This window comes from Peromyscus leucopus, chromosome 20 (genome assembly GCF_004664715.2).
Source record: "Peromyscus leucopus breed LL Stock chromosome 20, UCI_PerLeu_2.1, whole genome shotgun sequence".
Taxonomy (NCBI): Eukaryota; Metazoa; Chordata; class Mammalia; order Rodentia; family Cricetidae; genus Peromyscus; species Peromyscus leucopus.
Window position 1 is genome coordinate 3,980,221 of NC_051080.1, and position 14,337 is coordinate 3,994,557.

A 14,337-nucleotide genomic window follows, 5' to 3' on the forward strand; every position below is an offset into this window, starting at 1 on the left:
CAATCAGCCTGATTTTTTGCAAAAATCAGGACTCTTCCTTAAAAAAATTTGTGTGTTGGGAAGAAATTCCATTGGTTAAGTGTTTGCTTTAAAAGCATGAGTGCCTAAATTCATTTCCCAGAACTCATATTAAAAAAATAAGCCGGGCGGTGGTGGCACATGCCTTTAATCCCAGCACTCGGGAGGCAGAGCCAGGTGGATCGATGTGAGTTCGAGGCCAGACTGGGCCACCAAGTGAGCTCCAGGAAAGGCGCAAAACTACGCAGAGAAACCCTATCTCGAAAAACCAAAATAAATAAATAAATAAAAAAATAAAAAAAAAATAAACTGGGAATCAGGTGGTGGTGGTGCACACCATTAATCCCAGCACTTGGGAGGCAGAGGCAGGCGCCCAGCTGGAGACCAGGCTGGAATACATAGTGAGTTCCAGGACAGCCAGGACTACAAAGAGAGAAATCCTGTCTGAAAAATGAAAAAATAATAAACTGGGGGTGGAGAGCTGGCTAGAGGACCAAGGTTCAATTCCCAGAATCCAAAGCGTGATTTACAACCATTGGCAACTCCAGTTCCAGAGGGCACATGGGCTTCCTCTAGGCTATGAGGGCAATGGAAATCCAAGTGGTAGAGATCCATATGCGGGCCAAACACCCACACAAGACAAAATGGCAACATGGAAACCCTGACCCCTTTATAGCTATCTTATTCATTCTGACCTTGAAGAATCCCAGACTGAATAATTTACAAACTTTGTATAGTAAACAAAAACACTTAGCCGGGCGGTGGTGGTGCACGCCTTTAATCCCAGCACTGGGGAGGCAGAGCCAGGTGGATCTCTGTGAGTTTGAGGCCAGCCTGGGCTACCAAGTGAGTCCCAGGAAAGGCGCAAAGCTACACAGAGAAACCCTGTCTCGAAAAACAAAAAACAAAAACAAAACAAAACAAAAAAAAAACACACACACACAAAAAAAAAAAACCACTTATATTGAGTCTCCAACAAGAACATGGGAATTCTTCAGGAATTTCTGGAAAGTGTTTACAATAAATTTCGGCTATTATTTTCTACCTTACCGATTTTTTTGGAATGGTCGGCCCATATTCACAGCAGCAGCAGCAGCAGCAGCAGCGGTTGTTTTATAAGATCCCGGTGAACTAAAGCCATTCAGAAAACTACCATTTGGAAAAGGAGCCTAGAAGAAAACATGAATGTTTAATGGTAAGGATGTAATACTGCAAGAGAGGGTTTTTGAGAAACCAGGTGAGCTACATTAATATCAGTTTCTTCAATAGTCAAAAAAAGAAAACTCCATACTTACTCATTTCTGCAACATTCCCACCACACATTTATATTATAAATGACATATAACTAATTCATTACATGAGAACTACTCTTTCAGGCAAAATGAGTCATGTAGAATCACAAAGAAGCTGGACATGGTGGTCCACACCTGAAGTCCCAGCACTCTAGAGGCAGGTGGATCTTATCTTTCTGAGTTCATGGCCAGCCTGATCTACATAGAGTTCCAGGACAGCCAGGGCCTGGACCCCAATCAAACAATTAGTAAAATGTAAAGAATCAAATTGTAGAAACTAACAGCTCAGCCCTTAGTAATAAGCATAAATGGATGAGGAACTATCATAGTTTACCCACAAGGTAACCAAAATCAACCAACTAGATTAGATTTTTTTTTTTTGGGGGGGGGGGGGTTGTGACAACCGGTGGTCTGTAACTTGCTATGCAGAGTAGTCTGGCCTTGAAGTTGCAATGAGCCTTCTAATGCTACCTTGTGAGCGCTCCAATTACAGGTAAATGCATCTGCACCTGGTTTTCAGATGATTTCTTTACATTTTAGCTTGCACTAAATGTTTTATTATTTTCTAAAAGTCTCACTTACCAGTGGTGTTTCAAAGTAAGGTGCAGGACTTGGAGACCAAGACGGAGGCACAATACTATACACTGAGTACTGCTGGTGAGGGTTATACACTGGCTGCATAAAGACTGGTGAGGGGTATTGGGTTGGAGTCTGAATGGGTTGAGTATACATACTAGAATCCATTAATCGATAACCATTCTTAGCAAAAAATGTATTAATGGCTTTTATCCTTGCCTAGAAGAAAACATAAAAATAAAAGATGAAGTGTATATTACAACAAATATATTCAACATATTTTTTACATGTATTATGATTTATTTCAATAAATTGATTCTTAGAATCAATAGAGCAAAGAAAAACAATAGTTTGTGGACTTGAGAAGAGCCACAATGAACATGGCCTCACTCAATGGCTAAAAGTGAGTCTACTGTCCGGCAGTGGTGATGCACGTCTTTAATCCCAGGACTCAGGAAGCAGAGGTAGGCAGATCTCTGTGAGTTGGCCAGCCTGGGCTACAGAGTGAGTTCCAGGACAGGCTCCAAAGCTGAACAGAGAAATCCTGTCTCAAAAAAACCAAACCAAACCAAACCAAAAAGTGAGTCCACTACTCTTCCAGAGGATTCTCTAGCTTTGCAAAGGGAAATATTACCATCTACATCAACATGAACCTGGAGGGCATTAGGTTATTGGAAACGGTTAAGAACAAAAAGGTTCCCCTGGCCTTTGCTGGCATCTGCACTCACATGTACATGCTCACATGCAGAAATATACACAGATGCATAATTAAAATAAAAAGATAAGTCCTAAAGTAAATTTTAATTAAAAAATGCTATCCCATTGATTTCAAAATTGCTTTGTTTGGTTCTTTGTTGGTACCAGATAAACATGGATCTACACAGTAAAATCATAAAAAGATGAAAAACACTCACTTATGGAAAGAAGGACACTGAAGCTATCATAATGCAGATAGCAGTAGTGGTTCAGGGAAGTAAAGAATGAAGAAATAGATCAAAGACCCCAAAGAAACATCCTAAAGATAGGTGAAAGGTTCAGTCAACAAGTAAAAGTAGACAACTATCCAAATTAACGAAAGAATAAAAAGGGTGGGGGGCCCTACTGGAGAGATAGCTCAGTGGTTAAGAACATGTATTGTTCCCACAGAAGACCCAGCTTACAACTGCATGTAGCTCACAACTCCAGGGGATACCTCTAATCTCAGGCATATGCATATATAGACATAAACACATAAATAATAATGAAAATGTAATAAATTAATAAAATGTTCAAAACCGTAATTAGGTCTTATTCTACAATATACACCAAATTAATGGAATTTTATCAAAGATCAAAATATAAATATAAAGGCTTCAAGTCATTAAGAGACACAAAACAGTATCTCTGTATCCTCAAAGGGGAACAGTGATTAAAAAGAGAGTCAAAGATCAAAGTAGATTGAATGATCATCAAAAAACCTCATTTGTAATAAGGAAACTCATTACCATCAAACCCACACAGGTCAGATTTAAATGTCACTTTATACAGTAGTCTCTTGTGGTATTTTTCTGAAGTGCAAGTTAGTCGTGTGACCCTAGAGTGGCTATTGCCGTTTTCTTCAGTAGTCAATGTGGAGAAACCCTGTCTCACTCAGAGAGGGGTCCTCACACATGTACAAGGCTTGCCTTGACTATGTAGCTCAAGCTGGCCCCAAACAACCAATTTCCTTGTCTCACTTGGTAAGGATGAGTTAATATATGTACAGTGCTTAAAACTGAACAAGAGAACAAGAAAGGGAGTTAGGAAATCAGTGCTTAGGAGGCCACACCAACTGTTCCAATCTAAACTATGGCAATAATGATGGAAAGAAGTATGAAGGCAAATTTTATGGAATTTAAGAACAGTTAAATGTAAAGAAACTGAGTAAGTACTATTAATGAAAATTCCTTCTCAAACGGATGTAACTGTGGTAACATAGTTAACTGAGACAAGACTGAAAGAATTGGAAATGATTTTCATCACTATTAAGAAATTATAAAAACTTGGTGATTCCCTGTAAAAAAAACAAAAAACAAAACAAAACTTCTGTAGCCAGAATATTTTCATGTTTTCTGTCAACTAATTTTATAAAGAACATAGAAATATTTTTAAAATTACTATAGGTTATATAAAACATCCTTCATGTATTCTTAATTCTTTTAAACAAAGCATGACAAAATAAACATAAACAAAAACCCAAAACAATCACCCTCCTCCCAAAACCCCTTATTTCATACTAGCATCTAATGTATTTATTTACGAATGTTTCTTACCATGATTGGCTTGCCCTGAAATGTTTTAACTTCTTCTCTTAAATATTTAAAAGCCTGTTAAAAGAAAAATGAACTTTTATTAGCATTTAAACATTTCATTAAAGCCATTTTCCTTCTACCAAATGAGTTTGCTATTTTTAGTTCCTAAACTAAAAAAAAAGTCTTGCCATGTGGTGGTACACACTTGTAATCCCAGCACTCAGGAATCTATACAGGAGAGGGCTTTGTTGTGACCTCAGCTAGCCTTGGACACAGCAAGGTAAAACAAAAACAAACCTTAAGAAAAAGCAAGAAAACAACACATTCCTAGTTATAGCTTGTAGGTAATGCAGGAAGTTGGTATGGAGTGGTTGTAACAAAAGGCAGAACACAAGAGACTCATGTGTCATCAGGTAACAACTTCTAATTTTACTCAGCTGGGAGTAATGGCTGACACAGGACTATTGGTAGTGAAAGGCCAGCCTGGTCAAGCCCACAGGTTCCAGGGCAGCCTTGCTCACACAGTGAGCACCTGGCTCAAAACAAAATACATACAACCACCACCACCAAAAGCCCTGGACAACCCAGTTTCAAAACAAAACAAAAAACCTGAATTTGATTTCCACATTTGTTAATTCCAGTTCCAGGGCTACACAGTGAAACCTTGTCTTGAAACACCAAAACCAAAATAATAATAACAACAACAAAAATCTGTTAAAATTATATGCAGATAATAAAAACGAAAGTCAACTGTCAATTAAGCAAATGTATAGCCAGTCCTGGTAAACATGAAAATGACATGGTCTCACTCTGTAACCTAGGCTGACCTTAAACATTTTTGGTCTTCCTCCTTCATTATTAAGTGCTGTGGTAAGTGGCATGCACCATTACCACCACGTCTACTTTATTTTTTATTTTTAAAGATTTTGATACAGGATCTCACTTATATAGTCAATGTTGGTCCTGAACTCCTGATCTTGCCTGTCTCTACCTCCCAAGTTCTGAGATATACAAGAAAACTACCATATCCTGCCTTATCCTTGTGGTACTGACCACTTAACCTAGGACCTTAAGTATCCTAGACATGTACTCTATCTAGCACTGGGCCACACCCCAACCCTAAACACACGCTCTTCACCAAACCCCAAACCTTCTCTTCCCCATTCCTGGCAGAAGCACTTCTTACCTGCTGTGCATCTGTGTCCGACTGGAAAGTGATGTACCAGTTGCTGTTGTGTGCAAATTCACAGCTTATCACCTTGGGGCAGTTTTCACTTTTAAACAAAGCTTTCACTTCCTAAAACAGAAAAAGTAGAGTCAACTCTTAAAACGAAAACACCTGCAGTTATGGTGTAAAATTTACACATAACAAACATTATTTTATGAACAAAACAGAAGTACTTCAGTTCTAATGGCAAGCGAAATTTTCCTTATAGTACTCTCTCTCCAGTCATTTTCCTCCCCAACTGAGAGAAAAAGGCTTCTTGTTTAAGACGGGGTTTCTTTGTATAAGCCTGGTTGTCCTGGAACTGGCTGTGTAGACCAAGTTGGCCTAGAATTCAAAATCCGCCTATCTCTGCCTAACCCTGGTAGAATTTATTAAGTAAATGTGTGTATGTCTGTATTTTTAGAAAGGTCTGCCGGGCGGTGGTGGCGCGCGCCTTTAATCCCAGCACTTGGGAGGCAGAAGCAGCCAGATCTCTGTGAGTTCGAGGCCAGCCTGGACTACCAAGCGAGTTCCAGGAAAGGTGCAAAGCTACACAGAGAAACCCTGTCTCGAAAAACCAAAAAAAAAAAAAAAAAAAAAGAAAGGTCTGATTCTGCAATATACTGTTTTATTTTATTCCCAAAACTGAACCACACTTGATCCTCATGACTGTAGTATTGTTTTACATTTTGCTAACTGATCCTTATTCAAATTTTTTCTTCATCTACTCTTATTAGATGAATTCTCATATACATTCAAAATTAGTACTATTACTGCAATATTTAAGTTTACCCTCCTAAGAACACAGAAGTATGTTTTTTCTCCTTTATGCAATTTTAATACTTGAGAATTAACAAGTTAACAGTAACTGATGAGGGTATTGAGTTCTACTGTTGCTTGCCTACTTCCTCCAATATAAACAGTTAAAAGAATATTTAGTTTTAATAAAAATTAGTGATTACCTCTACTGGTGTTGTTTCAGGAATTTCTCTGAGAATTACGATACAACGTTTATGACTCGGTCTCACTTTCTCGCCCTTCTCATCAACTTGTACCATAGGGGAAGCTGAAATTTCAAAAACATGCCTCACTTAAATGGTATTAATGATGCCATTATAAACCATTCCGTTTGCCGGGCCATGGTGGCACATGCCTTTAATCCCACTTGGGAGGCAGAGCCAGGTGGATCTCTTTGAGTTCCAGACCAGCCTGGTCTACAGAGTGAGATCCAGGACAGGGACCAAAACTACACAGAGAAACTCTCAAAAAATCAAAAAACAAACAAACAAACAAACAAAACCCCATTCGGGTTAATTTCTATCCAAATAAATTGTCAAATGCTAAGGTAAAATGTCAAAAATTACTGTCATGCTAAAAAAGAAAAAGGTTTGTATGCAAAATATTATTTGCTAGTTAAATATCTGGAACACCTACACTGTGATGAAATGTGCTAAAAAGAATCCTCCAGGGAACAAAAAGCCCTTATTGTTATGACTTCAATGTATCCTCCTTTCTCCTAGTGATGAGGATAAAGTCCAGGATTCACCCCCAGCATATCCACTCATATAAATCACCACAAAGGCCAAAGAGCACATACAGAGGAAGGGATAGAGGGAGGTACAAATTCATTATCTAACTTCAGGAGGATTTGTCAACTATACATAGGTCACAACTCAGTAGCAGGTTGTGAAATCAAATTAAAACAAATGAGGACATTCTTGCTAATACTTGCTGTGTGTACAAGATTTAAAAAGCAAATTGTACACACTAACACATACACACACTAAAAGGCCACTTAAAACAATTCCCTGTAGGATTAGAAATAAAATTTGTTAATTTTTATAACTACAAAAAAGTAAAAAGTCATTTACATACATCTCAACACCTCAAGAATTAAATCCAGATCTGTGGTCAGTTTTTTTATCTCTTCCATGTTGGCAACTGTCCATATAGGGATGAACTGATCACTGTCCATTTGAGATATCAAGTAAAGATCCTTCGACAGATTTTCTCTGAAAGAAATAAACAGAAGCAATTGTAATACGCAATTCTTAAAAAGCACCTCAAACAGGCTGAACAGTGGTGGCGCACGCCTTTAATCCCAGCATTTGGAAGGCAGAGGCAGGTGGATCTCTGTGAGTTTGAGTTCAGCCTGGTCTACAGAGTGAGTTCCAGGACAGGCTCCAAAATTACAGAGAAACCCTGCCTAGAAAAACAAAAACAAACAAACAAACAAAACAGCACCACATTCATGTTTATCACTATTCCTAGAGAATTCAAAGTAGTAGAGTTACTAAGATGAATTATGAAAAGTTCCATAGTTTTATCAGCTCAATTTAAAACATACCAACATAATATATCAGTAACAACTTGAATAGGTTTTGAATCACAAAGTATATGGGAAAAATAGTTTAACCATAAACTGAGTCATAGATATTTAGTATATAAACATTTTTATGTTTTTCCATAAAGATGCTTGACTATTGTAACTTGAGAGGGATTTAAAATTAAAATTGAAGATTTAAGGGACTCTCCTCAGACCTGGCATTACAGATGTGTACTCCTCAGGCCTGTTCAAAATCTTGTCTGTTTTGTTTGCATCCAACAGTCTTTAAAGCAGATTAAATAAGAGTATCTGTGCTGGGAGGTGGTGAGATATGCCTTTAATCAGATGAATCTCTGAGTTCAAGGTCAGCCTGGTCTACAGAGCCAGGACTGCCAGAGCTACACAGAGAAACCATTTGGAAACAAACAACCCCACCTCGCCTCCCCCAAACAACCAAAACAAAAACCCAAAAAAAAGCCCTTACTCTGGATTTTCCTTTCTCTTATGCTGTTCTATTTTGATGTTTTAACCCATAGCAGTCATCACTTGTTTATTTATTATGTTTATTGTGGGTCATGAAAGATCTTCATGACACAATAATTCATTAAAAATCTTATTGGGAGCTGGAGAGTAGGTCCAGGAGTTTAAAAGAACTGAATGATTGTCCAGAAGATTCAGGTTTGATTCCCAGCACTCACGTGGCAGCTCATAGCCATCTGTTAACTTCAGTTCCAGGGGATCTGATGCCCTCTTCTGGGCACTGCTACTGTTAATGATGTATAGACGTATGGGCAGGCAAAACACCCACACACATTTATGATATTAATGGATTACTACTCAGCAGAGAAATACAATGACAGCATGAAATTTGAAGGCAAATGGATGGAACTAGAAAAAAATCATCCCGAGTGAGGTAACCCAAACCCAGAAGGACAAACATGGTATGTACTCACTCATAAATGGATTCTAGATATAAAGCAAAGAACAATTAGACTGCAACCCACAGAACCATTGAGGATATATATATATATAGCATGGGGGACCCTAGGATGACTGTGGCTTATAATAAGTTTTGGTTTTACTCAATTACTGAGTAAGCCTCAATGAAACATTTCACTATTAAGATAAGAATTTATAATGTATCAAGCTGATAATAGAAAAATTAATTAATTAAAAAATAAAAGAAAAATTTGAGCTATAAAAAAAAAACCCAAACATTTTGCTAAAGTAAAAAGGGGGAACTAGGGACTCATCATTCCTCTCCACATTCTATTCTTTCCCTTGTTTTATATATTTAAAATTTTTTATCAGTGGATTCTGCTGAAGTATCCGCTGCAGATAAGCACTGGAAGGCTCCTGTTGCAAATAAACCTCTGGAGAGATGGAAGGATCTTTCTACTGGCACTTGGAGGAGACCCAGTCTGGTACTGATGTGGGCCCAGGGTTGTTTATGTCTTTCCTCAGGACAATGAGGTTCTTCTTTAGGTTCCTGAGCACTGTGTGTGCCCTGTGGCTGCTGCTGAAACCCAACATGGCAGAGACCTCCCCTTCTGGTGCCAATGGGATTGAGAGCCCAGTATGGCCAGCTTTGGCAAGCATTAATGTAAACCTAGGAACTGTAGCCATGTGGTTGGATTCTCCAGAAGGTTATGTATGGTAACTGCTTTTTCAAGTATGTTTAAGAACGTGTCACCCAGAAACCTTGGAGATTAAGGGTAACCCTGAAGGTCACTGACCTCCATAGTTAACAGTAGCATGCCAGCTAAGCCTTTTAATTTTCACATCCTCTTTAAGCTGGTGTAGTACCTACTTTTCAGGAGTGGCTCTGTGCAACATTTATTGGCCTCCTGAAATTCATTTAGCCCCCTTTGAAGATACCTTAAAATTTATGAGCCTGAATGTAGCCATTATGAGACCATTAGTTATGCTCCTTGTGAGCTGCCTGTTTTCTTTATGGTTCTTAGTTGTTCTTTTGCAGAGTTGCCAGCTGAAGTTCTGCTGGGATCAAGAAAAATGGGCCTTGGCGGTTCATGTTCCTGGAGTTGTATCCATGCCAGTGGATGCCCACATGCTCCAGAAGAGAATTTGACATTGCTGCTGCCATTGTTGTTGCTGTTATAGCAGTGGCGGCCACCACTGCTACTGTTTCTGGGATTACCATTTCATAATTGCTTTCTATAGCTGGCACAGTGGAGACTCTGGCAGCAAAAGTAGCTACCACAGTTAGTTAATCTTCCATTCTATTGGACATAATAAAGTTAATTCAATAGTTATATACAGTTAGATTGGCTTTGAAAATTATAAATTTATAAACTCAAGTTCCATTTGCTTTTGGGATACCATCTTACAAGGTATCCAATTTGCAGTAGCCTTTAGCCTCTTGGCTATGGGTGGGATAGGACTTCTGTTGGTCTTTTCTGTGTTGAACACAGATTGCAAGCCCAGTGCCACTTTGAGATCTTTGACAGCAGTTAACTCTGCAGCTCACACACGATTGAGCCTGTATGATAATGAGTATTCGGAGACGGGTAATGCCTGGGGGACGCTCACCAACCTAAGACAGAACACCTGTGTGGCCTGGGCAGGCGTCTCCATGACGGGTAAGGCGACCTGCTGACTTCCCACACAACCTAAGTCAGAAGCTCATTTTTTAGTAAAAGGGGGACCTGTAGGGCCCTGGCCCCTGTTTTGGGTAACTGTTGCCTTGCTTGCTGACCTTGGCCTTGATATCCTCCCTATGCTAATTCCCTGCCAGGTTCCACCCTCCTGAATGCTTAAGGTAAGTTTCTTGTCTGTATATCCTACATAATGGGTGTTAAAAACTTAGATGCAAGATTGGAAAACATCAGTAGCAAACTTCTGCCCTCCAGGGTTCTCCCATTGTGCTGTAAGCCTGTATATAAGACCTCTTCCCTCCTTCAATAGAAGGAAACTAGCATTTAAATAAATAATAAATCAAAATTTTTCTTATGGGCAGAGAATAAGCTCAAAGATCTTTAAACTAAAATTCAACAAAGCACCAGGCAGTGGTGGTATACGCCTTTAATCCCAGCTCAGGATGCAGAGCCAGGCAGATCTCTGAGTTCTAGGCCAGCCTGATCTACAGAGTGAGATCCAGGACAGGCACCAAAACTACACAGAGAAACCCTGTCCCAAAAACCAAAAAATAAAGAAATAAATAACTTAAACAAACAAATAAAAATAAATCAACTAAGATAGTTATCACAGCAGTTATTTGTTGAGGGAAGGGTAATAGAAGATACCAGTAAGGCCAAATTAACACCAGTGCAATAAATGTAATAAAAGTTATTATTTAGTAACTTGAAAATCAGAAACCTGTAAACATGGTTTACTGCATAAGTAAAACACTGTGGTATAAGCCAACCCTGACTTGCAGCAGCCCCATTCTTAACCAGTAGTATCAAAGTGCTTAGCCAAAGAAACTATAATTGTCAAAAGTAAATCAAATTGACTTCCCACTTACAAGTAAAACTGGTATATACTATGGCAATGTAGCTGAGCTACAAATGGTATTGGCTGATAGTGTATCATAAACACTATAGATCACAAACACTCTTATTTCAAAAACTAAAAAGCTGTATAAATTACAAAAATCTACTTCTGAAGACTTGAATGTGGGAGCTATGAAAGCTTCAAGGACCAAATTACTGAAGTACCAGGAATATTTTTCCTTCTAGAATACATGTGTGTAGAGTGGTTCAGAGTAAGTAACTTTACTGGGCAATGGAGAAACAGAGAAGCAGATTTGAACAGTTGTGTGTAGACATGTGATATGTACATTAGGCAAAGAACTGACACTAGTAGTTAAAAAGCCACAGGTATCTCTAACACACAGTCCATTTTTTTAAGCATTTCCTAAGATTTTAAGGAAAAAGATAGGAGACTATGAGCCAGACAGAAAAGACAATATAAAACCAACATTTATAAAAAGTACAATAAAGCAATTAACCGGGCATTGGACACACCCTTGCAATTCCAGCAACAGGAAGTTGAATTAGGAGAATTACAAATTCAAGTCCAGTTGATATAATTGGGCTATGTAATTGAAGTTTGTCTTAAAAAGAAGAGGCAGCAGCAAGAAATGGATAGAGGGGCTGGAAAGATGGCTCAGGGTTAAGAGGAACTTGCTGCTCTTATGGAGGGAGGACCACAGTTCAGTTTCCAGCACCCACAACATGGCAGCTCACAACTCCAGTTCCAAGAGATCCAATGCCTTCTTCTTGCTTCTGAGGGCACTACACATAAGTGATGCACTTACACACATACAGACAAACAGTCACCTACAGAAAGAGAACCAAGGGCTGAACACAATTTTAATAATCCCAGCACTCGGGAGGCAGAAGCAGGTGTATCTTCTGTGAGTTTGGTCTAAACAGTGAGTTCTAGGCTACAGCTAGATTGACAGAGTACAACTCTGTTTAAAAATAAATAAAAAAGGAAAAGTGAGGTGTATGTGGGTGTTGTGGGACAAGGGGGCAAGATGACCCAAATGACAACAGAAGCAGTTCCAGAAGTGATAGGCCAGTGTGTGAGAACCCTCACTATTCAAGTACTTTATGGAAATGAATTAGCCCACACCTAATTCCAGCACTAGGAGTGAGGAGGAAGGACTGGTGGGAATTCAAGAGCAGGCTGAGCTCACAGTGAATTCCGGTCAGCCTTGGCCACAGAGTAAGGTCTTGCTGTTGTTAAAAAATAAAGAAATTAAAATCTAATTACATCAGCTTGTTGTGACAGTGCATGCTTAAAATTCCAAAATTCCTAGGGTGGCTCAGGAGAGAGATCATGAGGGCTGCTAAGGTTGCCTAAGTCTGACTCAAAAATAAAATAACAAACATCATCTAAAGGAAGGAAGAAGTGTGTTTCCTTGTGCATGTCAAATTACTGGATGCAGAAAAATTGCTGGAATTAGTGCTGGGATAGGCTGAGTACTCGCCTAGCACTCATGAGGCCCTGGGTTTAATCCTCAGCACCACTAAAGAAAAAGAGGTGTAGGTGAGGACAAGAGAATTAGAAAACCACAAAATAGCCATTTGGTAGCCATCATTTGAGAAACAGGGCTCAGGAGAACAGCTCAGTAGCACAGCACTTAAATGGTCTAGCATGTGAGAGGCTCCAGGTTAAAGACGGAGTGTGAGGTAGGGATGGATTTGCCTGGAGTGGTAGTGCTTGTCTTTAAACCTAGCACTAAGGGGGCAGAGGCAGGCAGATCTCTACAAGTTCTAGGAAAGCTGGGACTACAAAGTGAGAACCTGCCTCACAGAATCAAATTTTTTTAAAAAAGCAGAGAACATGAAATAAAATCTATGCTTCTGAGCCAGGCCTGGCTGGGCACCCCTTGAATCCCAGTACTCAGGAGACAGAGGCAGGCTGAGTTCCAGGACAGCCAGGGCCACACAGAGAAACCCTGTCTTGAACACCCCCCTGCTCCTCCACCCAAATAGCTGCTTCTGGCCTAGAAGAAGCTTGAAAAACTGGTTCACCAAAGACAAGAAAAATGAAAACACTACATTTGCATGTATGTCCAAATGTTCAATTGTTTTCTTATAGCCTTTGTGTTACTTTGTTTGAAACAGTGTTTCCCTTTGTGCCCCTGGCTATCCTGGAAGTCTATGCAGATGAGGCCAGCCTCACCTCAAAGACTCACCAGCCTCTGCCCCCTGAGTGCTGGGAATAATAGTGATGTCATAATGTCCAGCTGTAAATTGTTTTATATACTGAAATTTTAATATTTTCCTTTTTTAAAAATAATTTATTAATTTTTATTTTTATGTGCATTGGTGTTTTGCCTGCACGCATGTCTGTGTGAAGATGTCAGATCTTGGAATCACAGACAGTTGTGAGCTGCCATGTGGGTACTGGGAATTGAACCCAGGTCCTCTGAAAGAGCAGTCAGTGCTCTTAACCACTGAGCCATCTCTCCAGCCCATATACTGAAATTTTATGGTATCTAAGCAACAATAAATATTTCTACAGAATTCTCACCTGTAAATAAGCCATTTTGAAACATTTCCCTAGAAGGTCTTTATGTTTAAGAGAAAACAATAGTATTATCGATTCTCTGCCTATCTCATTTAGGGTCTTGCTAAAATTACTCTGTTCAAAACTTAAATTGAAGGGGCTGGGGATTTAGCTCAGTGGTAGAGCACTTGCCTAGCAAGCGCAAGGACCTGGGTTCGGTCCTCAGCTCTGGAAAATATAATAAAAAATAATAAAAACTTAAACTGAGATATTTTCTGCTCCTTTTATTCTACTAGTTTTTAAAAATTACTTCCATTTAGTGCTTTTGGAAAACTCAAGTCGAAACATGATCCTGGGAAAGTATGGAATAGACACTGTTACTATCTTCTAGGAAAAGATAAATCCAACTAAAGGCTATACTTTTTAAGTCTAGTTATGAAACAGGCTCAAGAATGATAGCAAAATCTATGACTAATGGAAATGATAACTGCCTATTCCACAGGCATTTTATATCTACTCATTAAAAACGCAAAGAAGAATATCAATTAAAAAGATCTGTACCGTGAAAAACAGAACTCTAATTGCTTTTTCAGACATTCTTTTAAGTCTTCTGTAGAAATTGTTGAACTGCTTTCTCCTGATGGCAGAAAACAAGAGGGAGAAAAC

At 39.0% G+C, this 14,337-nt stretch overlaps 1 protein-coding gene across 3 annotated transcripts in view; it reads right to left on the bottom strand.

Annotated features, from left to right (window-relative positions):
• The window catches only part of Larp4 (La ribonucleoprotein 4), a 65,280-nt gene that overhangs the window by 25,027 nt on the left and 25,916 nt on the right, over window positions 1-14,337 (bottom strand). For all 3 annotated transcript variants that reach the window (XM_028874589.2, XM_028874588.2, XM_028874590.2), the window contains exons 4-10: window positions 14,233-14,308; window positions 7,239-7,375; window positions 6,326-6,429; window positions 5,343-5,453; window positions 4,178-4,231; window positions 1,893-2,105; window positions 1,069-1,187 (exon numbers count right to left, since the gene is read on the bottom strand). In XM_028874589.2, the coding sequence (XP_028730422.1) occupies window positions 1,069-1,187; window positions 1,893-2,105; window positions 4,178-4,231; window positions 5,343-5,453; window positions 6,326-6,429; window positions 7,239-7,375; window positions 14,233-14,308 (814 nt within the window). The remainder of the gene's footprint in view (window positions 1-1,068; window positions 1,188-1,892; window positions 2,106-4,177; window positions 4,232-5,342; window positions 5,454-6,325; window positions 6,430-7,238; window positions 7,376-14,232; window positions 14,309-14,337) is intronic.